Source organism: Piliocolobus tephrosceles, chromosome 17, assembly GCF_002776525.5.
Source record: "Piliocolobus tephrosceles isolate RC106 chromosome 17, ASM277652v3, whole genome shotgun sequence".
NCBI lineage: Eukaryota > Metazoa > Chordata > Mammalia > Primates > Cercopithecidae > Piliocolobus > Piliocolobus tephrosceles.
Window position 1 is genome coordinate 43,278,792 of NC_045450.1, and position 27,416 is coordinate 43,306,207.

Genomic DNA, 27,416 nt, shown 5'->3' on the forward strand with positions numbered 1-27,416 from the left:
ACATCTGAGGTAAGGGCAAAGAAAAATTTTTTTTTCTACATGTATCATCTGATGTAGGATGTTAGCTTGGGAAACTTGGCAAGACTCTGTCTCTACAAAAATTCAAAAAATTAACTGGGTATGGTGGCATGTGCCTGTGGTCCCATCTACTTGGGATGGCTGAGGCAGGATGACTGACTGAGCCCAGGAGGTTGAGGCTGCAGTGAGACATGGCTGCACCACTGCACTCCAGCCTAAGTCTCAGGGCAAGATCCTCTCTCCAAAAAAAAAAAAAAAAGTGGGGGAGGGAAAAAAATCAGTGGACAAAAGAATACTTACTTGCCAAACACATTCTACAAAATTAGAGGTGAAAAGCACAGGGGCTTGAAAGGCATTTCAGCACAAACTGAAATAAAATGTAAATGTTGGTTTTAGATAAATTAGAAAAGAATGCTAATTAAATTGATCTGTGATCTTCTTTCATTTCCCATGAAAATATGACATCAGTACCTTCTGCCTCCATGATAGATGTTTAAGTTCCTTAGTATAAAAAGAAAAGGGATGCCCTAGCAATATAGACCTTTCTTAATACTGAAATTATTAAATACTGGTCAGGTGTGGTGGCTCACGCCTGCAATCCCAGCACTTTGGGAAGCCGAGGTGGACGGATCATTTGAGGTCAGGAGTTCGAGACTTTCCTGGCCAACATGGTGAAATCCCGCTTCTACCAAAAATACAAAAATTAGCCAGGAAAGGTGGTGCATGCCTGTAATCCCAGCTCCTCAGAAGGCTGAGGCAGGAGAATCACTTGAACCCAAGAGATGGAGGTTGCAGTAAGCCAGACTGCACTCCCGCCTGGGCGACAGAGCAAGACATCGTCTCCAAAAAAAAAAAAAAAGGAAAGAAAATAAAATCATAAATATTATTTTGTCTCCTTGCTTTTTGGATCTTATATTTTATTCCTCACATGATTCTAACAGATAAAACAAGTTTTATGACAGTATGACTTCTAAAGTCATAATAATTCAGAGATGCAAAAAAAAAAAAAATTTCTCTGGTTGAGCTTCCTCAACACTCTGAAAGTCAGTTATTCAGATGAAAAAATGGTAAGCACAAGGTCACATCTTACCTGCCCATGCCACGCATAGTGCAAAATAATAGCTGAGTTAGGATGGTTTCCAAGGAAAATTGGCATCAGAGTGGAGATAAGTTCATGGCGCAAGGTATGCCAAGAGGTGTTAATTTGTAGTAAGGCCAATACCAGCATGTCTGGACAGTGTTTGATAGGGAAGCTGAAGAGCTGTTTGACTTGCTCATACTGCCCAACCTCTGCAAGCCTCAGCAGAGATTCAATCAAATCCAAGCTCTTCCTAACAAGAAAGGAAGAAACACGCTTTATCAATGAACATCCAAGTATACAGATTAATTTTCAAAATAAGTGATACCAGCTTGTCAGCACAAAACCAAGTTGGTGTCATGTTTTAATATTAGAAGTTTGAAGTCCACAGTACTCTCTTAAGAATTATTTTTGCCCCAAGAGGTTGAATCTGGTTGACTTTAACTGAGCCTGAAGATCTAACTCTATCCTCAGGCCATGAAAAACATGGGGACAGAGAATGAAGTAAATACCACAAGAAAACAAGTAAGAAAGTAACATCGGGTAGACTAGAGAACAAATGCTGTATTTCTCTATCAAATCAATGGCAAAAAATAAATTTAAAAGAGAGAACAAACATAGATTTACAGAATAAAAGAAACTATGGACTGTGTCTGGATTCTCAATCACAGAAAGATTAGAAGACATTTTTGAGCCAATTGGAGAACTTTAATGTAAATAACTAGGTATATTAAGGAATTGTTATTTGTTAATGTGATAATGGTATTTAAGTTTATAAAAATGGAAAGAGGCCTTTATCTGTTCAAATAAATTGAAGAAGAAATACTACTATATACATCAGACTCATAAGGAAAAAAATAAGCAAGCTTGCCGGGCGCGGTGGCTCAAGCCTGTAATCCCAGCGCTTTGGGAGGCCGAGATGGGCAGATCACGAGGTCAGGAGATCAAGACCATCCTGGCTAACATGGTGAAACCCCGTCTCTACTAAAAAATACAAAAAAAAAAAAACTAGCCGGGCGAGGTGGCGGGCGCCTGTAGTCCCAGCTACTCGGGAGGCTGAGGCAGGAGAATGGCGTAAACCCGGGAGGCGGAGCTTGCAGTGAGCTGAGATCCGGCCACTGCACTCCAGCAGCCCGGGCGACAGAGTGAGACTCAGTCTCAAAAAAAAAAAAAAAAAAGCAAGCTTACAAATCTAATGTTGACTACCACCTAAGAAACGGACACACCACCAAAAAAAGTAAAGACAATTATTTGATCAATAACAGAAACGTGTTCTGGGAAGGTATAGTTAGAAAAAAACTGAAGATACATTATGAACTAGATCCTGTTGGGGAACAATTCAAGCCATGCTCTCTCCCTGTAGCCCTGTGTACCTCAACAATGATGAAAGTACTTGCACCATTCTTTCTTCACACATTCGCAGAGAGGAATGATGGGACAGAGTTCCAAGAGAAACCTGATCTAGACACTGGGCTGGACTAAGATTCTACCTCGAGAATTTGAAACTAGAACTCAGAGAAAGTAGATACTTTAGCTGAAAAGTATTAGATTCGGCCAGGTGCAGTAGCTCAAGTCTGCAATCTCAGCACTTTGAGAGACCGAGGCGGATGGATCACTTGACGTCAGGAGTTTAAGACCAGCCTGGCCAACATGGTAAAACCCCATCTCTAATAAAAATATAAAACTAGGCCAGGCGGGGTGGCTCATGCCTATAATCCCAGCACTTTGGGAGGCCGAGGCGGGCAGATCACAAGATCAGGAGATCGTGAGCATCCTGGCTAACACGGTGAAACTCCGTGTCTACTAAAAATACAAACAAAAATTAGCCAGGCATGGTGGTGGACACCTGTAGTCCCAGCTACTCCGAAGGGTGAGGCAGTAGAATGGTGTGAACCCGGGAGATGGAGCTTGCAATGAGCCGAGATCGCGCCACTGCACTCCAGCCTGGGCAACAGAGCGAGACACCGTCTCAATAAAAAAAATATATATATATATATATGCCCAGCGTGGTGGCTCACACCTGTAATCCCAGCACTCTGGGAGTCCAAGGCGGGCGAATCATGAGGTCAGGGAGATCAAGACCATCCTGGCTAACACTGTGAAACCCCGTCTCTATTAAAAATACAAAAAATTATCTGGGCATGGTGGCAGGTGCCTGTAGTCCCAGCTACTCGGGAGGCTGAGGCAGGAGAATGGGGTGAACCTGGGAGGCAGGGCTTGCAGTGAGCCGAGATGGTGCCACTGCACTCCAGCCTGGGTGACAGAGCGAGACTCTGTCTCAAAAAAAAAAAAATATACACACACACACACACACACACATATATATACACACATATATATACACATATATATATACATATATATATATATAAAACTTAGCCAAGGATGGTGGTGAGCACTTATAATCCTAGCTACTCGGGAGGCTGAGGCAGAAGAATTGCTTAAATCCGGGAGGCAGAGGTCGCAGCGAGCTGAGATTGTGTCACTGCACTCCAGCCTGGGCAACAGAGCGAGACTCCATCCCAAAAATATAAATAAATAAGAAAAGAAAAGAAAACTATTATATTTGACAGGCTGGCCACCTTGAGCAACTTACAAATCAAAAGAAAAAAAAAAAAGGCATAAGCTCTACAGAGAAGAAATCTCAACATTAAGGGAGAAAGGAGGAAGTACAAACCTCTTTCCAACATTGATACTTTCAGATTTGACGCTTTTAAAAGAACACCTAAGGACAGACCCTACACGATATAACTAACGATAGGGACTGAAAAATAAGTTATCCAACAACCCCCTCTATAAATACTTAAGTAGGGTCACTAAAACTACTGCTTCATTTAAACCTGTTAACTATGTATTTGGCTTACTATTAACTTTGTATTTCACAAAAGAAGTAATCCTTTAAATGAAAGCTGAATCAAAGTGTTTACCATGTGGCAATTTCTCGATTGTCATCCTCTGGTGGTGCTTTCAGAATATCAGTGGCAACAGTATGACAGGGATAGTCAGCAAAACAGAAAATCTCTGGATTTATAAGGGAATGTTGAATGAAGGAGAGCTGCAATGAAAGAAAATGCTTACCACCATAAATGATTGTGAATGCTATAAAATCTGAAATGTTTTCATTAGGCTATTGTCAATCTTAAGGTTATTAGCATGGCAATTTCCCTTTTAAAATCTTAATTATGGCCAGCGTGGCGGCTCACGCCTGTAATCCCAGCACTTTGGGAGGCCGAGGCGGGCGGATCATGAGGTCAGGAGATTGAGACCATCCTGGCTAACACAGTAAAACCCTGTCTCTACTAAAAATACAAAAAAAAAAAAAAAATTAGCCAGGCGTGGTGGCAGCACCTGTAGTCCCAGCTACTCGGGAGGCTGAGGCAGGAGAATGGCGTAAACCCAGGAGGCGGAGCTTGTAGTGAGCTTGTAGTGAGATTGCACCACTGCACTCCAGCCTGGGCGACAGAGTGAGACTCCGTCTCAAAAAAAACAAAACAAAACAAAAAAATTCTTAATTATTTGCCCTTTGAAAACCACACATAATTCAAACACATGAAAGGTGCACAATGAAACCCTGTGTGGATTCTCAATCATAACTGTTAAAAGACTTTTTTGAGGGAGGGGGGAGGGATTGCATTGGGAGTTATACCTGATATAAATGACGAATTGATGGGTGCTGACGAGTTGATGGGTGCAGCACACCAACATGGCACAAGTATACATATGTAACAAACCTGCACGTTATGCACATGTACCCTAGAACTTAAAGTATAATTTTTAAAAAAAAGACTTTTTTGAGCCAATTAGGGAAACTTAATGTTACCTTGGAAATGAACATCATTAAACTATTGGGAAAACACCTTGACACTTACACCTTAAAGGAGTCTGACTAGTACTAAAACTATGATAGTATTCCTTCAATACTTATGACAGTCCTTGCTTTTCTGTGCTATGTATAACAAATTCTATTTTACAAGAATATTTCAATCAATGGGTAGATGGCACTACATATAGAATACGTCATATTTTATTCCCCCTTCTATAGCTAAATACCACTCACTCACCTGGCCTTCAGCGTGTTTCCAAGGTCTATATATGAGGTCTACTGGGAACACTTCCATACCCAAACCCCTCTGAATGCCATAAACCACATTATGAAGTCCTTTACTGTCACGAATTTGAAATCCAGGATGGTCCAGTTCATAAGTTACTTCCTTGAAATTCAAACTCGGATTCTAAAAAAGACCAAAGCAGTTTAAAATGTAATGAATGTGTGTATATTTTGATACATTGTCCAAAAGGCCATATTAAATCTGAAATTCAATTTAGATGTTCTACTTACAAAATTTTAAATGTGAATTTTAAGAAACCCATTCTTTTTTTTTTTTTTTCTTTTTTGAAACAGAGTCTCACTCTGTCACTCAGGTTGGACTGCAGTGGCATGATCTTGGCTCATTGCAACCTCTGCCTTCTGGGTTCGAGAGATTCTCGTGCCTCAGCCTCTGAAGTAGCTGGGATTACAGAAGTACACCAACATGCCCAGATAATTTTTTTTAATTTTAGTAGAGACAAGTTTTCGTCATGCTGGCCAGGATGGTATCGAACTCCTGGCCTCATGTGATCCACCTGCCTCGGCCTCCAAAGTGCTGGGATTACAGGAGTGAGCCACCACACTCCATTCTAGGGTCACGTGCAGTGGCTTATACCTATAATCACAGCACTTTGGAAGGAGGGTGGATTGCCTGAGGTCAGGAGTTTGAGACCAGCCTGGCCAACATGATGAAACCCTGTCTCTACTAAAAATACTAAAAAAAAAAAAAAAAAGCCAAGCATGGTGGCACATGCCTGTAGACCCAGCTACTTGGGAGGCTGAGGCAAGAGAAATGCTTGAACCCAGGAGGCAGAGGATGCAGTAAGCCATGATCATGCCACTGCACTTCAGCCTGGGCAACAGAGTGAGACTCCATCTAAAAAAGAAAACAAAAACAAAAGTTCCATTCTAGGCCAGGCACAATGGCTCACGCTTGTAATCCCAACCCTTTGCTCCCAAAGGTGGGAGGATCACTAACCAGAGCCCAGGAGTTAAAGTCCAATATGGGCAACATAGCAAAAGCAAAAATAAATACAGTTCAATTCCTTTATGTCTTATTTAAGCCCTTCAATATTTCAATAGAGGTACTTTGTTTATTTTTCATTCAGTTTACAACCAAAGTAGAAGTGGCAAAATAAATATGATTTTCGTTATTCTTATTTACCATAGACAAGAGTAACTTAGCAGTAGCACCCCAAGTTACGAGGTAACAACCCTAATGAAAAAATTTAAATTTGATTATGTACTGTCTCCAGTACACAATTAACTTGGACACTTTATTACTTTTTGAGTTAACAAAGGTGGAAAATTCTTAAAATTTGCTTTCTTTGGACCATATCATCCAAATAGCACAAATCAAAAACCATCATCACATATACTCACCAGTTCTTTAAGAACATCAATCAAGACTTCTACATTCCACGTGTGTGCCTGTGCTCCATCACTTTTATCTTTCCCATCACTCCAGATCCCACTGCCCGGAGCAGAAATACTCTGTAGAAGTAAAACTTGAATTAAACAAACCCAACTACTCCATGTGTTCACTTCTGGTCGATAGAGCAATCAATCATATTGTAATTTAATAAAAAAAATAAAGAGGACAGGACATTAACTCACTTGGTAAAATAGCTGAATTCAACACACCTGTAATGGAATGCCATCTGTTAATCCTGAATGAGTTCGAGCCATCATTCCCAAGACCCTTGCAACCTGGGCAGCTGTGACCTCCCGAACACCAAACTGCATGATTATATTGCGACATTCTTCAATACTGAAACAGAAATGTAACTTCAGAAAAATGCTACCAGCCTCAACATCAAGATTGAGAAACTTTGGCATTAAATGCACGTTGTTTGAAATCCTTAGTTTTACTAAATAAAACAGGCAGAGCTGTAAGTGTCATTTCTTGTTATATTTATACAGCTAGGGATGTAAAAACCATCTACTTCGGTAAGAAAATGGCAAAAGTCATTATTCTAAGTAACTAGGGAATGGAAAACCAAATATTGTATGTTCTCACTTGTTAGATGGGAGATAAGCTATGAGGATGCAAAGGCGTAAGAATGATACAATGCAGCGGACTTCTGAATTCCCAGTCATGGACCGTTATCAGTCTGTGGCCTGTTAGAAACCATCCACACAGCAGGAAGTGAGCAAGTATTTCCACTTGGGCTCCACCTCTTGTGGAGTACAAGAGTACTGGAGTACAGTGGCATGATCTTGGCTCACTGCAACCTTCACTTCCTGAGTTTAAATCATCCTCCTGCCTCAGCCTCCCAAGTAGCTGGGATTACAAGCACGCACCACCACGCCTGGCTAATTTTTGTATTTTTAGTGGAGATGGGGTTTCACCACGTTGGCCAGGCTGATCTCAAACTCCTGGCCTCAAGTGATCCACCAGCCTCAGCCTCCCAAAGTGCCGGGATTACAGGCGTGAGCCACAATACCCAGCCTGAAAATTTTTTTAAAAGGCAAACAAATTTTAAAACTCAGTGTAAGAGCCGGATGTGGTGGCTCACGCCTGCAATCCCAGCACTTTGGGAGGCTGAGGCGGGCAGATCACGAGGTCAGGAGATCAAGACCATCCTGGCTAACACAGTGAAACCCCATCTCTACTAAAAATACAAAAATTATCTGAGCATGGTGGCACGCACCTGTAGTCCCAGCTGCTTGGGAGGCTGAGGCAGGAAAATCACTTGAACCCAGGAGACGGAGATTGCAGTGCGCTGAGATTGTGCCACTGCACTCCAGCCTGGGCAACAGAGCAAGACTCCATCTCAAAAAAAAAAAAATCAGTGGAAGAAAATAAGACTCATGAGTGATGCTCTCTTTCACAATGACAAAATTATCCTCAATCTTCTTTAAGATTTTAACATCCAAAGTGAGTTTGATTATTCTGATATGTACAAAACCTTGAACATCCATCCTAACTTTTTGTTTTTGAGATGAAGTCTTGCCCTGCTGCCCAGGCTGGAGTGCAGTGGCACGATCTTGGCTCACTGCAATCTCCGCCTCCTGGGTTCAAGCGATTCTCCTGCCTCATTCTCCTGAGTAGCTGGGATTATAGGCGCGTGCCACCATGCCCAGCTAATTTTTGTTATTTTTACCACAGATAGGGTTTTTACCATGTTGGTCAGGCTGGTCTTGAACCCTGACCTCATGTGATCCACCCACCTCGGCCTCCCTAAGTGCTGGGACTACAGGCATGAGCCACCGTGCCCAGGCTGCATCCTAACATTTCACTATGCATCTTACTCAGTTTGATTAACAAAAGTTATATGCCAGGCACAAGTACAACACTCACAAATGCACTATTTCAAACCTAAGTGAGAATGTGGTTTGTCTGAGAGTTTTTAAAACATAAGGATTTTTAAGTCAAAGCAAAGCACATTAACATCCTTAATAATTTGCTTTTAGAAAAATATTAATAATCTAGTATATCACAGTCTTAAGTGCTACTAACAATGTGAAATAATATCCTTTGATGCCCTAAGCAAGTGAGAAAAATACACAAGAGACAGGGTATAAAAGAGGCAGAAAAGGAAGGAAGCCACAGATGAAGGCAGAATGAAGAGATTAGAGGGGTGGGGGTCAGAGAGGAGAAAATTAGTCACATTAAGTGTAAAGCAATACAAGTTCCATGAACACTAACTTGCTTCAATGCTCTCTCTTCCTTCCAAAAGCTAAAATATGCCTATCGTGGCAACTAGCCTAGAAACCACTGACTCCTAATTTTGAGAAACTGGAGAGGGGAAGGAGATAAACATTTAACACCCAGCATGTTGCTGTCGCACATACTAGTTTGTGGAAGATTAAAATTTAGAAGCATGCCTCTTGAGAGGAAAAGATGATTAAGGAATTTTAGAGACTTCTTTTAAAGAATTACATCATGTTTCGCACAAGAATAATCAGAAACTTAACATGTTTTACTACCAACCTTGCACAAAAGCCATAGCCTACTTCTTGCATGAAATCAGCCAAAGAGCTCTCCATCATGGTTTTAGCTACCCCTCCGGAATCAGGCAGGATCCTGTCCATTAGAATGTCCCGTTTTTCAGGGTATAAAAGTGGTGCGAGCACCACAGGACAGCGTTCTTGGGGAAAATCTGAGGAAAGAAAAAGATTACAACTGCTATATTAATTAAAAACAAACAATCCTCTTTTGCTCTATCCAAAATCCCCTCAAACCCAATTCTCTCACAAGTTCATATCAAAGGCAAGCTTATTTCATTTTTTCCAGCCTACTAGCCCAAGTTATGACTTTAACATCAATTTCAAAATCTGAATACTTTTATATCACAAAAAATGCTCATCAGTGTACCTTTAACATTTGATACTGGGATTCCATCTATTGACCAACTCATACCCTAAATATTACTTTAAACTTTCACAACAGGGCTATCACTTCCCATACACAGAAAGCAAACAATTAGAATATCAGTCTATTTATTTCACTGGCAAGTGGAAAGTTTCCCATTAGTGAGAATGTTAATGTACATTAAACGATATAAACATTAGGAAGTAAATAAAAATAACCATGAGAATGGGTAAGTTAATCCACTACCAAATTTGTTTTAAAAAGAATTCTTAATCTTTCTCAAACATGAAAGCTCAGAGGCAACAGAATAACTAGAATTTATCTTAACTTTACCATGCCAATATCCAAGGAGGTGAAGTGAGCATATCAAAAGTGACCAATTTTTTAAGCTAAAAACAGCATGTAAGCCTAGGCATGGTGTCATGCTCGCCTGAGCTTCCCAAAGTGCTGGGACTACTGGCCTAAGCCACTGTGCCCAGCTGATGCTGTCTCTTTTTTAAAAAGAGAAAGAAAGAGGGGGAGGAGAAGGAGCAGGAGGCCGAGGAAGGGGAAGGGAAGAGGGAGGGGGAGAAGAGAAAAGAGAGAAGAGAGAAAAGAGAAGAGAAAAAAATGCTTTTGTGATATGTCTGTGGTCATCCAAAAAAATCATCCACTGTAGGCTACAAAGACTCCCTTACCTCTGCGTAGCGTCTTCAGAAAAGCGTCTATCTGTTCTTGTCCAACTCCAAAGGCTCCCTTCTGCCCAAAGAGGAGATGGGAGAGGAGGAGGTGTAGGACCTCTATTGCTATATCTTGGAAGCCACCTTCTTGATTTCCACTGACGTCTGCGTCAATGTAAGAACGCAGAAGATCTGGAAGCTTCTGTTTGATAAACTGGGCAGCTAGAAGCCAGGTAAACCAAAAACCACAAGTTATTTTTGCACCACAATGGGTTAAAAAGTCACATACCATCAAAATGCACATAATCACCCTTCTCATTCACCAGCTCACCCATCTCCCTAATGCTTTCTCTAGCTGACAAGTATAAAGAAAGTAATGGCCAGGGACCGGCTGTGGTGAGGGGGAAATGGGAGAGTTGTTGACAGGCATAGTTCTGTTTGGCAAGATAACGTTCTATAGATCTGTTACACAACCTAAATACAATTATCATTATGGAACTTTACACTTAAAATGATTATGACGGGGCCGGGTGCGGTGGCTCACACCTGTAATCCCAGCACTTTGGGAGGCCGAGGTGGGCAGATCACAAGGTCAGGAGATCGAGACTACCCTGGCTAATATAGTGAAACCCCGTCTCCACTAAAAAATACAAAAATATTAGCTGGGCATGGTGGCGGGCACCTGTAGTCCTAGCTACTCAGGAGACTGAGGCAGAAAAATGGCATGAACCCAGGAGGCGGAACTTCCAGTGAGCCGAGATCATGCCACTGCACTACAGCCTGGGAGACAGAGAAAACGAGACTCCGTCTCAAAAAAAAAAAAAAAATTTGTTATGAGGGTAACATTTATATTACATGTTTTTTACCATAGAGAGAAATTAATTTCAGATTATCTTAGTAAGTCTAAACCACAGAGCCTCATGATTAAAAACCCATGTATTTTAAAGTCTCACTTCATGATATTTTTGGAAAAGTAACTCACCGAAACCTCTAAGATCTGAGCTGGAAGAATTCAACAGGGCAAGGCCAAAAATTACCTGAAACAAGAAGGGTTAGATTAACCAAAGAGTCAAATGGCTGTTTTTAATTCTAATTTTGTCTACGTCTCTTTTCTTAAATCACTCACCTCTTGTACTTTGCTTAATTTGAGCACTTTACTCAGCTGGGCGAATAAGTGGGGTGCAGGTTTTAAACTCTGAAACAAACCAAATTTTAGTTTAAAATAAGAACTTGGTTTTTCAAAAAATTTTTAACAACCTATCTGTTTGCTCAAGGATGGCACTACATAGGAGTTGCTTAATTCTGTAGTGGTGCTAGAAACATCACTATGTCCTAAAACTATGACAAACTTAAGCTTTTACATGATCTGGTTTTAGTATGATTCTATTTATTATTAAATGAACTGTCTTAATGTTGTTACAAAGCTATGAAAGACATCCCAAAATAACAACCTGAAATTTTTATATTAAGACATCACATTATCAGATCAAGGCTTAGGGCCTTTTTAGAAAGCCTGAGATCACATTCTTAAAGATAATAGTAATACCAACCTTCTGATAGTGCAATGGATTATCAATGGCATAGGACAGCGTCGAGATAAAATTTGGCTTTGTAATCAGCAACGCACACTCCTGAATCAGAAACTGAGTCTTTAAAAATAAAAAATGACTTTCATTAGCACTAAACGTCATCTAAGAACAAACAGAAGCTGAGGTACTCAGAACATTAAAATGTGACCTAACACTATATGCTGTTATATCTTATCAAAATCAGCTCTTTAAAAATCTCGCCAGGTGCAGTGGTTGATGCCCGTAATCCCAGCGCTTTGAGAAGCTAAAGCAGGTGGATCACCTGAGGCCAGGAATTCAAGACCTGCCTGGCCAACATGGTAAAACCCTGTCTCTACTAAAAATACAAACATTAGCCAGGCGTGGTGCCAGGCACCTATAATCTCAGCTACTTGGGAGGCTGAGGCAGGAGAATCGCTTGAATCCAGGAGGCAGAGGTTGCAGTGAGCCATGATTGTGCCACCACACTCCAGCCTGGGTGACGACAGAGACTCTGTCTCAACAACACCCAAGGTAAAAGGAACTAGGAAATAAAAAAAGATGTAAAGAAAGTTATAAAAATAGAGGTTTTATTTAAAAAAACTCATTACACTACTCAAAGTCTATTACCAGCAAAACTTCCAGAAAAGAAGAGCTCATTGATAAGATAACTGTAAGAAACAGTATTATGACAAACTCTTGCTAGATGGGAAATAAAGCTAGAGATTCAATCCAGGACATGCGATCTCCTCTGCCTTACTAACTTTTCAGGCAGGGAACCCCCACATTCCTGCTTCCTTCAGGCAAGTCTGCTCCGTACCTCTCGAAATCTGAACTAGATAGCTGTTATAGTCTACAGGCAGGCAGAAGAAGGGACGCACAGAAAAAAAAAGGAAAAATTTAACACCTTTTCACCCTCCAGCTACAATTACTTCTGGATGCTATTTTGTATGTGTCGTATGCTACATACACTATGCCCAAAATTCATTTAACAATTATAGCTAAGTGGACATGAACTTTGTAAGCCCCAAATACCTGATGGAAATCTTTGCCACTGCTTTTACCATCGCCACTGAAATCCACATGCGAAAATAGGCAGCGTAATAAATGCCTGTCTGCCTCAGGACCGTGCCGATTCACAATCTAAAATGACCAAAAATAGTATGTTTAAGAGAGGATTTAAAAAGAAAAAAAAGTTTCAAAAAAGAAAATCAACCTCCAAGACAAAATTCCAATTTACATTAATTACTCATTTTTGAAGTTAAAGGAATTATTGATGGAAGTGCCCATAAGTTATAATTAATTTTTTTTTTAGAGAGGGTCCATATTGCCCAGGCTGATATCAAATTCCTGGACTCACAGCATCTCCTCGCCTCACCCTTCTGAGTAGCTAGGATCACAGGCATACACCACTGCTTCCACCTGTAATTCAATATTTTTAATATGTTTCCTGGGCCAGGCACGGTGGCTCATGCCTGTAATCCTAGCACTTTGGGAGGCCAAGGCAGGTGGGTTACCTGAGGTCAGGAGTTCAAGACCAGTCTGGTCAACATGGGGAAACCCCGTCTCTACTAAATACACAAAAATTAGCCAAGCATGGTGGTGGGTGCCTGTAATCCCAGCTACTTGCAAGGCTGACGCAGGAGAATCACTTGAACCCAGGAGGCAGAGGTTGTAGTGAGCTGAGATCGTGCCATTGTTGTTCTAGCCTGGCCAACAAGAGTGAAACTTCATCTCAAAAAAAAAGTTTCCTATAGTCAGTCACTGGCAGGAAGAAGAGTAGAAAAACTACGGTAATTTTACCATGCAACTCTGTACTTTGCTCAACATCTACACCAAAAACACCAAGTAGTATTGATCAAATGTGTAACAAAGATTTTCTTTTAAGGCAACAATTTTACATAACTCAAATTCTCTCTGCTAACACAACTGTAACGCTACACGGCACAGCCTTAAATGAAGCTGCCACCAGATCAGACTTCAGTGATTTAGATGCTGCCCTAGAGCTCAATTAGTTTCCTGCTCTTCCTCAAATTTACCCATATTTGTTGGTATTTGTTATTCTCTCTACATGAAAAACTCCAGACAGCTATCATGATTTGTTCTTTCACTTCATTTAGGTTTCTACTCTAAAGCCACCTTATCAGTGAGGTCTTATTACCATTCCTAAAATAGCAATATGACCTGCCCCAGCATCACTCCTTATTCTGCTTTACTTTTTCTCCATAGCAATTACTACTACCTGCTAATGTATTGAAATTTTCTGTAGCTGTGTTCACTTCTGCACATCTAGTCTAGAAAAGACTTGAGCACAGTATATGTGCAGAGTAATCATGTTTACTAAGAGCCACATACTACCTACACGTTGGGCTAGATATTGCACTGAGCTTTCCTGGCTTAATCTTCAACAACTGCTAACATTTACCACCCTCTATCCCCACGGATAGGGGTTGATATAGTTAAAACAGACTCCTTGTGCCGAAAATCCAAGACTATGAGCTGAAGAATCTGGATTTATAGTCCAACTTCAAAGCCTATGATCTTCCCACTATATCACGGTAACAACATGAAAGCTGGCTAAGTTCTTAGCTTATTTCAGTTTCCCGTCTCCTCATTCAGAAAATATGGAAGTTAAGAAAGACCATCTCTGCCAAAAAAAAATAGCTAGGCATGGTGATGTACACCTATAATTTCCAGCTACTTGAGAGGCTGAGGTACGAGAATCGCTTGAACCCGGGAGGCGGAGGTTGCAGTAAGCAAAGACTGCGCCACTGAACTCCAGCCTGGATGAGGGAGTGAGACTCTGTCTCCAAAAAAAAGAGAATAGAGGCCGGGTGCAGTGGCTTACACCCGTAATCCAAACACCTTGGGAGGCTGAGGCTGGAGGATCACATGAACCCAGGAGTTCAAGGTTACAGTGAGCTATGACGGTGCCACTGTGCTCCCACCTTGGGGGACAAAGCAGTACCCTGTCTCAATAAAAAATAAAACAAAAGGACAGGCGAGGTGGCTCATGCCTGTAATCCCAGCACTTTGGGAGGCCGAGGCAGGCAGATCACAAGGTCAGGAGAACGAGACCACACTGGGTAACACAGTGAAACCCCGTCTCTACTAAAAAATACAAAAAAATTAGCCAGGTGTGATGACAGGCACCTGTAGTCCTAGCTACCAGGGAGGTTGAGGTGGGAGAATGGCTTAAACCCAGGAGGCAGAGCTTGCAGTGAGCCCAGATCGCGCCACTGCACTCCAGCCTGGGCGACAGAGCGAGACTCTGTCTCAAAAAACAAACAAACAAAAAGAACAGAATTAACTATGATCCAATTAACCATATCTCTCACCCTTGAAAAAACACAATAATCTGGTTCAACCTACATTTGTTGAGTATATGCTACGCACTATTCTAGCTGTAAACACAGCAGCAGAGGAGAGTAATAGGTTCCAAATTCTCACTAAGCCAATTTTTGTGGGAGAAGTACAGGCCAAACATTTCTGACATTATCTGTTACAAAAAAAATAAAATAAAACAGAGCTTGCTAATATTGATGCAGGGGGTTATCTCAGAGACCTTCTAAGGTGAGACCTGTGAGCTGAGACAACCATAGATACAGGTAAAGAAAAAACAACCCAGGGAGAAGCAAAAACCTAGAGTGCAAAAGCACAGAAACAGAAAAGAACTCTGAAGACCAGAAAAAAGTTCAGAGGGAATCAGGGGCCAGATCATGGTTAATGAATACACTGACTTGTCTGAGATTGTGTTATCAACCTAAAAAATAGAAGGCACATTTCATCACACTGTCAATGGCCAAAGAATAAAAAAGTTTCAAGTTTTTGCTTCACTAGGATCAGCAAAGATTTACTAAAATCCCGTTATCCTTACATTTGTTTCTTGCTTAATTTTTTCCCATGCGGATTATACAATAAAAACCTGGAATGATTATTTTTAAGAGGTAGAATATGTTTTCAAAGTAAACTACGCACCGGGCGCAGTGGCTCACGCCTGTAATCCCAGCACTTTGTGGGGCCGAGGTGGGTGGATCACCTGAGGTCAGGAGTTCAAGACCAGCCTGACCAACATAGTGAAACCCCATCTCTACTAAAAATACAAAAATTAGCCAGAGGTGGTGGCGCGTGCTCTCCTAATCCCAGTTACTTGGGAGGCTGCGGCTGGAGAATCGCTTGAACCCAGGAGCCGGAGTTTGCAGTAAGCCGAGATCACGCCATCGCACTCCAGCTTGGGCAACAAGAGCGAAACCCATCTCAAAAAAAAAAAGTTTACTATGGAGATACTCCAGTATTTGTGTGGCACATATGTTTGATACACTCTAAGTCTTAATCCTCCCTCATGTGTCTTCTTTAGGTCAAATAGTGTCTACCATTCAATATGATTTTTTTCAACCATTCCATATAATTTTCTAAATCTCTGACATCATAGACTTATTTGCTAATATCCCTCTTAATATGTGGCTCCTAGATCACAATGTTTTACTACAGTCATAAATCGAAACATTATAGAAATACTGCAAAAAGCCTTTGATATACTTAATTTTTCATACAGCCTAAGATTTTGCTACCAGATTGTAAGGTGTTTAATACAGTTTTTTAATTATTATACTAGTCTCCCCTTACCAACTGGTAGAATGGTTTCTATTTTAAGCAAAAATGTGTAGGGCTTAATTTCAGAGGATAAATATAATCTTACTTTAACATCTTTGTAACATTAAGATTTTGTTTGTAAAATACTACTTTAGTTTTAGAAGAAACAGTTGCTCCTGGTGAGGAGCAGACAGCATGGCAGTGTAGAAAAACACATTCCATTCACAGCCATAAAATGTCTGTCTTTAGTTACTGCAACACAGACTTTAAAAAAAAATCTTCCCTATTAACATGGTATTAAAAAGACTGAGTGGCTGTAAAAGCAACTCTTAAATTAAAAAGTATTATATAAACAAGCTGGGCGTGGTGGAGCACACCTATAGTCCTAACTACTGGGGAAGGGTGAGGCAGGATGATCACTTGAGGCCAGGAGCTGGAGGCTGCAGTGTGCCATGAATGCGCCCGTGAACAGCCACTGCATTCCAGGCTGGTAAAGACACCAAGACTCCATCTCCCTAAAACAAACAAACAAAGTAGTCCAGAGAGGTCCTTCTTACCACCTCTAATAATGGGCCAAAGTCAGATTTCTCTTTGAAACTGATAAATTCAGAAATTAAAATATTTAGGACTGATAAATGCCCCAAAACATACAATTATCCACTGTTCAAGTGATGAATCTGCAGCATCAATAAACCATGAAAGAAAAAAGTTCTCCATTTAGAGACCCACATCAGCCCACAAAAATTGCAGAATGGTCAAGAGCATAGAGCTGAGGGAAGAATCAAGATATCATTTTAATATCTGTGATTAACTATCTAGTCAAAGGAGTGTGCTGGAAAAGCAGAATGTGGAAGAGGAGGCGGCAACCATTACCAAACCTGAAAACAGAAAGGGGAGACACTATCCCCAACATACTCCTCACCCTCAAGCATGCCCAAGATTGTTGATGTGAATAAATAATTAGAACAATTCGAAAATAAAAACACAAAGAATCAGCATGGAACCTATTTTAAGAAACTGTGAAACAAACAGCAAAAACAAAACACAGGTTAAGAATATACATTTCGGGCCGGGCACGGTGGCTCACGCCTGTAATCCCAGCACTTTGGGAGGCCGAGGCAGGTGGATCATGAGGTCGGGAGATCGAGACCATCCTGGCTAACACGGTGAAACCCCGTCTCTTCTAAAAAATACAAAAAACCAGCAGGGCGAGGTGGCGGCGCCTGTAGTCCCAGCTACTCGGGAGGGCGAGGCAGGAGAATGCCGTAAACCCGGGAGGCGGAGCTTGCAGTGAGCTGAGATCCGGCCATTGCACTCCAGCCCGGGAGACAGAGCGAGACTCCGTCTCAAAATAAAAATATAAAAAATTAGCCGGGCATGGTGGTGGGCGCCTGTAGTCCCAGCTGCTCGGGAGGCTGAGGCAGGAGAATGGAGTGAACCCGGGAGGGGGAGGTTGCAGTGAGCCGTGATCGCGCCACTGCACTCCAGTCTGGGCAACAGAGCGAGACTCCGTCTCAAAAAAAAAAAAAAAAAGTACATTTTGGCCAGGCGCGGTGGCTGACGCCTGTAATCCCAACACTTTGAGAGGCTGAGGAGGGAACATTAATGCACCTAGTGATTAATAATATAGAGTCTAGGCTGTGCATGATGGCTCACGACTGTAATCCCAGCACTTTGCCCAAGGTGGGTGGATCACCTGAGGTCAGGAGTTCAAAACTAGCCTGGCCAACATAGTGAAACCTAGTCTCTATTCAAAATACAAAAACTGGCTGGCTGCAGTGGCTCACACCTGTAATCCCAGCACTTTGGGAGGCCACGGCAGGTGGATCACCTGAGGTCAGGAGTTCGAGACCAGCCTGACCAACATGGAGAAACCTCGTCTCTACTAAAAATACAATATTAGCCGGGCATAGTGACACATGCCTGTAATCACAGCTACTTGGGAGGCTGAGGCAGGAGAATCGCTTGAACCTGGGAGGCAGAAGTTGCAGTGAGCAGAGAAGGTGCCATTGTACTTACTCCAGCCTGGGCAACAAGAGCAAAACTCCGTCTCAAGGGGAAAAAAAGAAAAAAAGTTAGCCAGGCATGGTAGCACACGCCTGTAGTCCTAGCTACTCACAAGGCTGAGGCAGAAGAACTGCTTTAGCCCAGGAGTTTCAGGAGATTATGATCTTGCCACTGCATTCCAACCTAGGCAACAGAGTGAGACTCTGTTTCAAAACATAAATGAGGAAAAGTCAAATTAAACAAATGCTGATAGCAGCCATATTCACAGTAGCCAAAGAAAGTAGAAACAAAACTAAATATCCATCAACTGATGATATGGATATACAAAATATGAAATATCTATATAGTGGAATATTATTTAGCCATAAAAAGAAATGAAGTACTGATACATGCTACAATACAGATGAATATTACTTGAAAACATTAAATGAAAAAAGGCAAGGAGGGGCATAGTGGCTCATGCCTGTAATCCCAGCACTTTGGGAGGCCGAGGCAGGTGGATCACCTGAGGTTGGGAGTTCAAGACCAGCCTGATCAACATGGAAAAACCCTGTCTCTACTAAAAATACAAAATTAGCTGGGCGTGGTGGTGCATGCCTATAATCTCAGCAACTCTGGAGGCAGGAGAATCGCTTGAACCCAGGAGGCAGAGGTTGCAGTGAGTAGAGATCACGCCATTGCACTCCAGCCTGGGCAACAAGAGTTGGAGTCTCAAACTCAACCAAAATCAAAAAAAACAAAAAAAGAAAGGCAGACACAGAAGGCCACATATAGTACGATTCCATTTATATGAAATGTTCAGAATACGCAAATCCATCAAGGCAGAAATAGAATAGTGGTCACTAAGGGCTAGACGGAGGAGGAAAAGAAAAATGAGTGCAAATTAACCCAGGTATTTCTTTCTGAGGTAATGAAAATGTTCTGAAATTAGATAGTGGTTATGGTTGCACAACTTTGTGAATCTAAAAAACTACCAAATTATGTATTTTAAAAGGGTGAATCTGGCCAGGCGTGGTGGCTCATGTCTTTGATCCCAGCACTTTGGGAGGCCGAGGCGGATGGATCACATGAGGCCAGAAGTTTGAGACTAACCTGGCCTACAATGGTGAAACCCCATCTCTAATACAAACAAAAATAAGCCAATGTGGTGGTGCACACCTGTAATCCCAGCTACTTGGGAGGGAGAGGCTTGGAAATCACTTGAACCCCAGAGGCGGAGATTGAAGTCAGCTGAGATTATGCCACTGGACTCCAGCCTGGGAAACAGACCAATACTGTCTCGTTTAAGAAAAAAAAAAAAAAAAAAGAAGCCGGGCATGGTGGCTCACACCTGTAATCCCAGCACTCTGGAAGGCCAAGGTGGGTGGATCACCTGAGGTCAGGAGTTTGAGACCAGCCTGGCCAACGTGGTGAAATCCCGTCTCTGCTAAAAACACAAACAAAATTAGCCAGGCATTGTGGTGGATGCCTGTAATTCCAGCTACTCGGGAAGTTGAGGCAGGAGAATGTCTTGAACCCAGGAGGTGAAGGTTGCAGTGAGTCAAGATCGCACCATTGCACTCCAGCCCGGGCAGCAATAGTGAAACTCCGTCTCAAAAAAAAAGAAAAGAAAAAGAAAAAGAAAAAAAAGCTGGGCACAATGGCTCACACCTGTAATCCCAGCATCCCAGCACTTTGGGAGGCTGAGGCAGGTGGATCACAAGGTAAGGAGTTCAAGACCAGCCTGACCAAGATGGTGAAAACCCCGTCTGTACTAAAAATACAAAAAAATTACCCGGGCATGGTGGTGGGTGCCTGTAATCTCAGCTACTCGGGAGGCTGAGGCGGAGAACTGCTTGAACCCGGGAGGTGGAGGCTGCAGTGAGCAGAGATCGCACCACTGCACTCTAGCCTGGGAGACAGAGCGAGACTCCGTCAAAAAAAAAAAAAGGTGATTTTTACAACCTGTGGATATTTCAATTTTTTAAAATGTGAAAAACAAAGGAACCAATAAAGAAAAAAAAAGAGGAACCAGACCAAAACAAGTCCCATCACATTTTATAATTTGTTTTAGAGATACAAGTCACAGCATTTTATTCAAGTTAATCCGTTTCATTCAATAATCTACCATATTGTTCCCCACACCACTATTACTGTCATTATTTCTCTTTGGAGACGACCAGGTTTTTAAAAATCTGGCTTGAATTTCCATAATGCCTAACTCTATGATCAAAAATAATTTTCCATCTCAAAAAATAAAAATAAAACTCCATCTCAATTAAAAAAAAAAAAAAAAATCCTTACCAAAAAGCAACCCCTTAATCACAAGACAGATAGAGGGAAAGATTAAAATATATTTGCAGAAATTTATCTTCCCCAGAAACAATTCATAGTCCACAACCTCTCAGAGTTGTGCTTTACTTGGGGACTTTATTTTGGGGAGGGGGTTCTCATAAATGTTTGCTTAATAAAAATAACCTGCCCCACTGTATCATGGAAGGGAAATGAGGACTAGGCCCCAGAGAACAAGCAGGCCGTCCTCCAGGGAAGGGGTCCTAATGGCTCTTAGGGGTGACAGAGTCAGTGATCCTGCCTCTCCAACCAGTCACCAGTAATAAAGTATAACCAGGTGAACGGGAGAGGCCGTAACTAGCCAGACAACCCATGGGCCAGAATCTCTAAAACAGGAATGCTTTTGTGTTTGAGTAAGTCAGAGGTGGAAAGAGATACTTTTGAAGAAAGTTACGGAGAATAGAAAAGTATGAAAAGCATAAAGGTTTTTCACCACGGAATCCACAGAAAGGTATCAAAGGCAGTCTTGTGCTTTTCTTTTGAGATGAAGGTACCCCAAATGGGTTGTGCAATTTTCACATAAAAACTGGAATGATACTGAACAAGTGAAACTGAAATCAGTTTCCCTCCTTTGTTCAATGAACACTGATAGAGCACCTGTGTGCAAGGCAGTGGGACAAGGGCTGAAGGGAAAAGTAAAGCTGTCTAAGATGTGGCCCTTAGCTGAAGGAGCAATCTAGCAGTGCCATCAGACCCCTGCACACTACAGAGCATGGTGTTAGGGGCCAAGTGGAGGGAAGGACCACTTCCGGCTGCAGCATCCGGGATGGCACTCTGCAGTCCTTCCCTCTAGGTTCTCAGCATGTGCTCCATGCCTGTGTGACCGCTCAGCCTGCCCTGTTCTGGGAACTTGCTCATCTTCCTTATCTTTCTCTATAGCATGAGAAATGTAAGTTTGAAAGGATAAAATCCTACCTCACAAGTACCTAATAAAAGTACGTGGAATTGATGTACAATGCAAGTGTCACTTTATCTTGTTCCAGCAAGGTAGAAAAATAATTGGGAAAAGAGAGGTAAATAGTGGTGGTGAGGGCAAGGTGTTCTCATCAGAAGGTGGGGGCAAAGGTATACATACTAAAAAGTCCATTTACGGCTGGGCGCGGTGGCTCACACCTGTAATCCCAGCACTTTGGGAGGCCGAGGCGGGTGGATCACGAGGTCAGATCGAGACCATCCTGGCTAACACGGAGAAACCCTGTCTCTATTAAAAATACAAAAAAATTAGCCGGGCGTGGTGGCAGGCACCTGTAGTCCCAGCTACTCGGAAGGCTGAGGCAAGAGAATGGCGTGAACCCAGGAGGCGGAGCTTGAAGTGAGCCGAGATCACACCACTGCACTCCAGCCTGGTCGACAAAGCGAGACTCCATCTCAAAAAAAACGAAAGTCAATTTAACATGTGGCTTACCCCAGAGGACACAAGGGTCCTGATAGTCAAGAACCGTAAGAAGGTAGCTGGAAGTCCTCTTGCCAAATAGGACTGAACAGCTAAAATCTTTTTCTATTTCTTTTTTAACAACTGGTCTATTCAAGCTCAACCAGGGCATTTAAAAAGAAAAAGATAAAAAAAGGACTAACTAGCTTAAATAGCTTTGAAGGACAATTTCTAGAAAGTACAAAGATTGGCCAGGGCATGATGGCTCACACCTGTAATCACAGCCCTTTGGGAGGCCGAGGCGGGCAAATGGCCTGAGGTCAGGAGTTGGAGACCAGCGTGGCCAACATGGTGAAACTCCCTCTCTACTAAAAATACAAAAAATTAGCTGGGTGTGGTGGCGGAAGCCTGTAATCCCAGCTACTCGGGAGGCTGAAATAGGAAGATTGCTCAAACCCAGGAGAATGAGGCTGCAGTGAGCGCCACTGTACTCCAGCTGAGCGACAGAGTAAAACTCTGTCTCAGAAAAAAAAAGAAAGTAGAACGATCACTGAATAAACACTTCACTACCCTCCCCAACACAGAAAAAATGTTGAGAATAAATGTAAAAGCGTAAAGAAAACTTTCAGCTATCTTGAGGTTCGTTTTTGGCACTTTGATCTGTAAGCAATCAAACATGGAGAGACACTATCTCAAAGAGGAAAGTCTGTAGGAACCATACAAGGATTCTCCCACATGACTCAGCCAGGCAAGTGAATACACCTACTGCACAGGAGGGTGTGATGGTGGCCCACCAAGTACTGAGTGAAGGAGTCCAGGGCCCCAAGGTTCTGATAAAGGATACTCCAAGGCCAAAAGACAACCTATGTGAAGCAGTCCAGCCCCAGGACTGTGATCAGCAAGGGCAAGGGTCTGGCTGGACAGAAGTAGGTGGCAGCTGCACTGCTGGCTTCCGACTTCACTATCATGGAAAACCCAGACATGAAGTTGGCTGGGGACCATCCCCAACCCTGTTTAAGAAAAGCCTGGGAGCCAGGCGCAAGAGCTCATGCCTATAATCCCAGCACCTTGGGAGGCCAAGGCGTGCAGATCACCTGAGGTCAGGAGTTTCAGATCAGCCTGGCCAACATGGTGACACCCTGTCTCTACTAAAAATATAAAAATCTGCCGGGCGTGGTGGCTCACACCTGTAATCCTAGCACTTTGGGAGGCCGAGGCGGGCAGATCACCTGAGGTCAGGAGTTCAAGACCAGCCTGGCCAACATGGTGAAACCTCATCTCTACTAAAATACAAAAATTAGCCGGGCATGATGGCGCATGCCTATAATCCCAGCTACTCGGAAGGCTAAGACAGAAGAACCGCTTGAACTTGGGAGATGGTGGTTGCAGTGAGCTAAGGTCACACCACTGCACTCCTGAGAAGCTGAGCGAGACTCCGTCTCAAAAAACAAAAAAAAAATTAGCTGGGCGTGGTGGCGGGCGCCTGTAGTCCCAGCTACTCAGGAGGCTGAGGCATGAGAATCGCTTGAACCCAGGAGAAGGAGGTTGCAGTAAACCGAGATCACGTCGCTGCACTCCAGCCTGAGCGACAGAGCTCAGGCTCCTCCAGGAGGCGGAGGTTGCAGTAAGCCGAAATTGCACCACTGCACACTAGCCTGGGCGACTCTATCTCAAAAAAAAAGTAAAGAAAGGAAAACCCTAGCTAGCAGGTTTCTCAGGGCCCTGAGCACCAGCCCAAAGACAGGTCAGACCTATTTTGTAATTTCCATGGAAAATAAAAAGCCGTGAAAAATCTTTTTTTTAAAAAAATTGGGCTGGGCGTGGTGGCTCACGCCTGTAATCCCAGAGTGAGGCCGAGGCGGATCACTTGAGGTTGGGAGTTCGAGACCAGACTGACCAACATGGTGAAACCCCATCTCTACTAAAAATACAGCCAGACGTGGTGGCACATGTCTGTAATCCCAGCTACTCGGGAGGCTGAGGCAGGAGAACTGCTTGAAGCCGGGAGGCAGAGGACGCAGTGAGCCAAGATCATGCCACTGCACTCCAGCCTGGGTGACAGAGTAAGACTGTCTCCAAAAAAAAGGACTGGGCTAAGAGCTCTTTTACAGATGATGACAGAAATCACTTGAAATAAGGGGCAAAAGTTTGTTACCTTTCATGCAACTTGCCCACATAAATGTGTGGTTTTCTTTCCACTGTCTATTCATTCCTTCAACGGCATTTGTTTTCTGGCTAGTTTACTTACATGCTGTATTTCCTGCTGGCTGGCTCGGTAATTTTTCTTGGTTAAATTGTCCACCAGGTAGCTGATTTGAGACAAGGCCAGCGAGAGCGAGTCAAGATTCATTGCTGGTTGGGGCGGAAGCAGGCGGCCGAGCCCGGCGCAAAATCACCATTATTCCCCTTTAGTCACCTCAGAGGCAGGTTAATGCTTTCTCTGTAATTAGGCTATCTCTGGTATCTGTATAATATCTTCAGTTCTTCTTTACCAGGGGTCTTACTCTGTTCTGAAACATGGCACCTGTTTAAAAAAAAAAACACACATACAAATCCAGATTTTTAAATTAAAGGAAAAAGGAGGCTGGTCCAAGTGCAGTGATGTTTACAACTAACTGATCACAACTAGTTGCAGATTTCTTTGTTCCTTGCCAGTCCCACTGCTTCACTTGACTAGCCATAAAAAAAATAATTAGAAGAGAATAGGGTTAAACTACCATCATCTCTGTGTTAGTACCTAAAATGTTACCAAGGACTTTAAAAAGACAATAAAGTAGCTCAACCACTGCTGGTAAGAGATGCCAAGTTTCTCAATTAGGCAGGGCAGGTATAAAAATAAAATATGTGGCTGGGTGCGGTGGCTCATGTCTGTAATCCCAGCACTTTGCGAGGCCAAGGCGGACAGATCACAAGAGTTCGAGACTAGCCCGGCCAACATGGTGAAACTCATCTCTACTAAAAATACAAAAATTAGCCAGGCATGGTGGCGCACGCCTGTAATCCCAGCTACCCAGGAGGCTGAGGCAGGATTGCTTGAACCTGGGAGGCGGAGGGTGCAGTCAGCTGAGATTGCGCCATTGCGCTTCAGCTTTGGGTGACAGAGCAAGACTCCATCTGGGGGGGAAAAAATATGCCTATAATCCCAGCACTTTGGGAGGCCAAGGTGTGCGGACTGCCTGAGATCAGGAGTTCGTGACCAGTCTGGCCAACATGGTGAAATCCCGTTTCTACTAAGAACACAAAAAAATTTGGCCAGGCATGGTGGTGTGTGCCTGTAATCCCAGCTACTCAAGAGGCTGAGGCAGGGGAATTGCTTGAACCAGGGAGGTGGAGTTGCGGTGAGCCAAGATCATGCCACTGCACTCCAGCCTGGGTGAGAGAGCAGGACTCCGTCTCAAAAAAAGAAAATACTCAACCAAAGAGTTTCACTTTAGTAAGACAACATGTAACACTTAAGATTTCTATTTTACCTATTTCAAAATAATTTCTACTATACCCTTTGGAAGCAGCAAGTGGAAACTTACTTGAAACTAAGGTTTGTGGAAAGAACATTCACCTCTCATTTTCAGACTCTCTTCCCATGGTATCTGCGACCTATTTATAAGACACTATGTATTCACTTTATTCTTTACGTTACTGCTTCAGAATCAGGTAGTTTGGTCTTATACTTAATACCTTAGGTATTTGAATGGCTGTACAAGTAATGACTCCAGAAGCCAAACTGCTTCCTGCATTGTTGAAACTGTTCACTGGGAGAATTCAAAAAGGGAAGCCCAAAGTAGCAGTACAGCTAAAATGACAGGATGATTATCAGTTTAACTCCAGCCATCTGCTGAATGAGAACTATTCTCTATAAAAAGACAAATGTGGCAGTGCAGTGGCTCACGCCGAAGTGTTTTGATCCCAACACTTTGGGAGGCTGAGGTTGGAAGGATTGCTTGAAGCCAGGAGTTTGAGAAAAGCCTGAAAAACATAGTGAGAGCGCATCTCTATTTTTTGTTGTTGTTGTTGTTTGAGACAGAGTTTCTCTCCTGTTGCCAAGGGTGGAGTTCAATGGCGCGGTCTCAGCTCACTGCAACCTCGGCCTCCTGGGTCTCAACTGATCCTCCTGTTTCAGCCTCCCGAGTCGCTGGAATCACAGGCAACAGCCACCATGCCCAGCTAGTTTTTTGTATTTTTAGTAAAGAAGGGGTTTCACCATGTTGGCCAGGCTGGTCTTGAACTCCTGACCTCAGGCGATCCATCTGCTTCAGCCTTCCAAAATGCTGGGACTACAGGCATGAGCTATGGAGCCCGCATCCCGGCTAGTTTTTGTATTTTTAGTTGAGACAGGGTTTCCCCATGATGCCCAGGCTGGTCTTTAACTCCTGACCTCATGATCCGCCCTCCTCGGCCTCCCAAAGTGCTGGGATTACAGGCCTGAGCCACCGTGCCCAGCTACAACACCTATTTTTTAAGGAATTCACCAAGAACCACTGAAACACAAAAATCTCTGAAGGAAAGGAGCTGAGCTTATCCACAGCTTTGTGTTCTGAAGTCCACTTGCAGTTTCATTACAATCGAAACTCACCATGTAAGATGCAGTAAACTCAGGAAGATTAAAGCCCCTTTAAGAGGCCATTTAAAACCTTTATCTCTAACAGTTTCTTAATGTATAAAGGTTACATAGTTTTATCAAGACAAAGCAAAAGTAACAGTTTAATGTATAAAGGCTACATAGTTTTATCTAGACAAATCAAAGGTTCTACATATACTACTGCTCCATACCCACCTAAAACAAACAAACAAACAAAAGGCCTGTGCACTGTGGCTAACACCTGTAATCCCAGCACTTTGGGAGGCTGAGGCAGGAGGATCACTTGAGCCCAGGAGTTTGAGACAAGCCTGGGCAGCATGGCGAGACCCTGTCTATTAAAAAAAAAAGAAGTAAAATACTTTTAAGTAAACAATAAAAAGATGATGGATACACTTATTTTGTTACTAACACGGCATTTCACTGGTCTCTCTGGTCTACTCTGATGACTTTCGGCTTCACAATACTGGAGTCCTTGAACTTTTCTTCTCTAGATTAACTTTCTTAGTAATCTACTTCAGTCATTTTTTTTTTTTTTTTTTTTAAAGACCGTTTCGCTCCTGTTGCCCAGGCTGGAGTTAAACGGCACAATCTCAGCTTTCACTCTTGCCCAGGCTGGAGTGCAATGGCGCAATCTCAGCTCACTGCAACCTCCACCTCCCGGGTTCACATGATTCTCCTGCCTCAGCCTCCCGAGTAGCTGGGATTACTGGCATGCGCCACCACGACTTAATAATTGTGTTATTTTTTTAGTAGAGTTTTTTTTTTTTTAGTAGAGACCGGGTTTCTCCATGATGGTCAGGCTGGTCTCGAACTCCCGACCTCAGGTGATC

At 42.8% G+C, this 27,416-nt stretch overlaps 1 protein-coding gene across 6 annotated transcripts in view; it reads right to left on the bottom strand.

Moving 5' to 3' along the window:
- CNOT1 (CCR4-NOT transcription complex subunit 1) overlaps positions 1–27,416 on the bottom strand; it is a 112,323-nt gene that overhangs the window by 58,924 nt on the left and 25,983 nt on the right. For all 6 annotated transcript variants that reach the window (XM_023210079.1, XM_023210084.1, XM_023210082.2 and 3 more), the window contains exons 2-13: positions 24,259–24,534; positions 12,743–12,850; positions 11,711–11,809; positions 11,287–11,355; positions 11,143–11,197; positions 10,179–10,382; positions 9,121–9,289; positions 6,828–6,954; positions 6,567–6,677; positions 5,158–5,328; positions 4,024–4,151; positions 1,109–1,349 (exon numbers count right to left, since the gene is read on the bottom strand). In XM_023210079.1, the coding sequence (XP_023065847.1) occupies positions 1,109–1,349; positions 4,024–4,151; positions 5,158–5,328; positions 6,567–6,677; positions 6,828–6,954; positions 9,121–9,289; positions 10,179–10,382; positions 11,143–11,197; positions 11,287–11,355; positions 11,711–11,809; positions 12,743–12,850; positions 24,259–24,360 (1,584 nt within the window). In that variant the 5' untranslated portion in view covers positions 24,361–24,534. The remainder of the gene's footprint in view (positions 1–1,108; positions 1,350–4,023; positions 4,152–5,157; positions 5,329–6,566; positions 6,678–6,827; positions 6,955–9,120; positions 9,290–10,178; positions 10,383–11,142; positions 11,198–11,286; positions 11,356–11,710; positions 11,810–12,742; positions 12,851–24,258; positions 24,535–27,416) is intronic.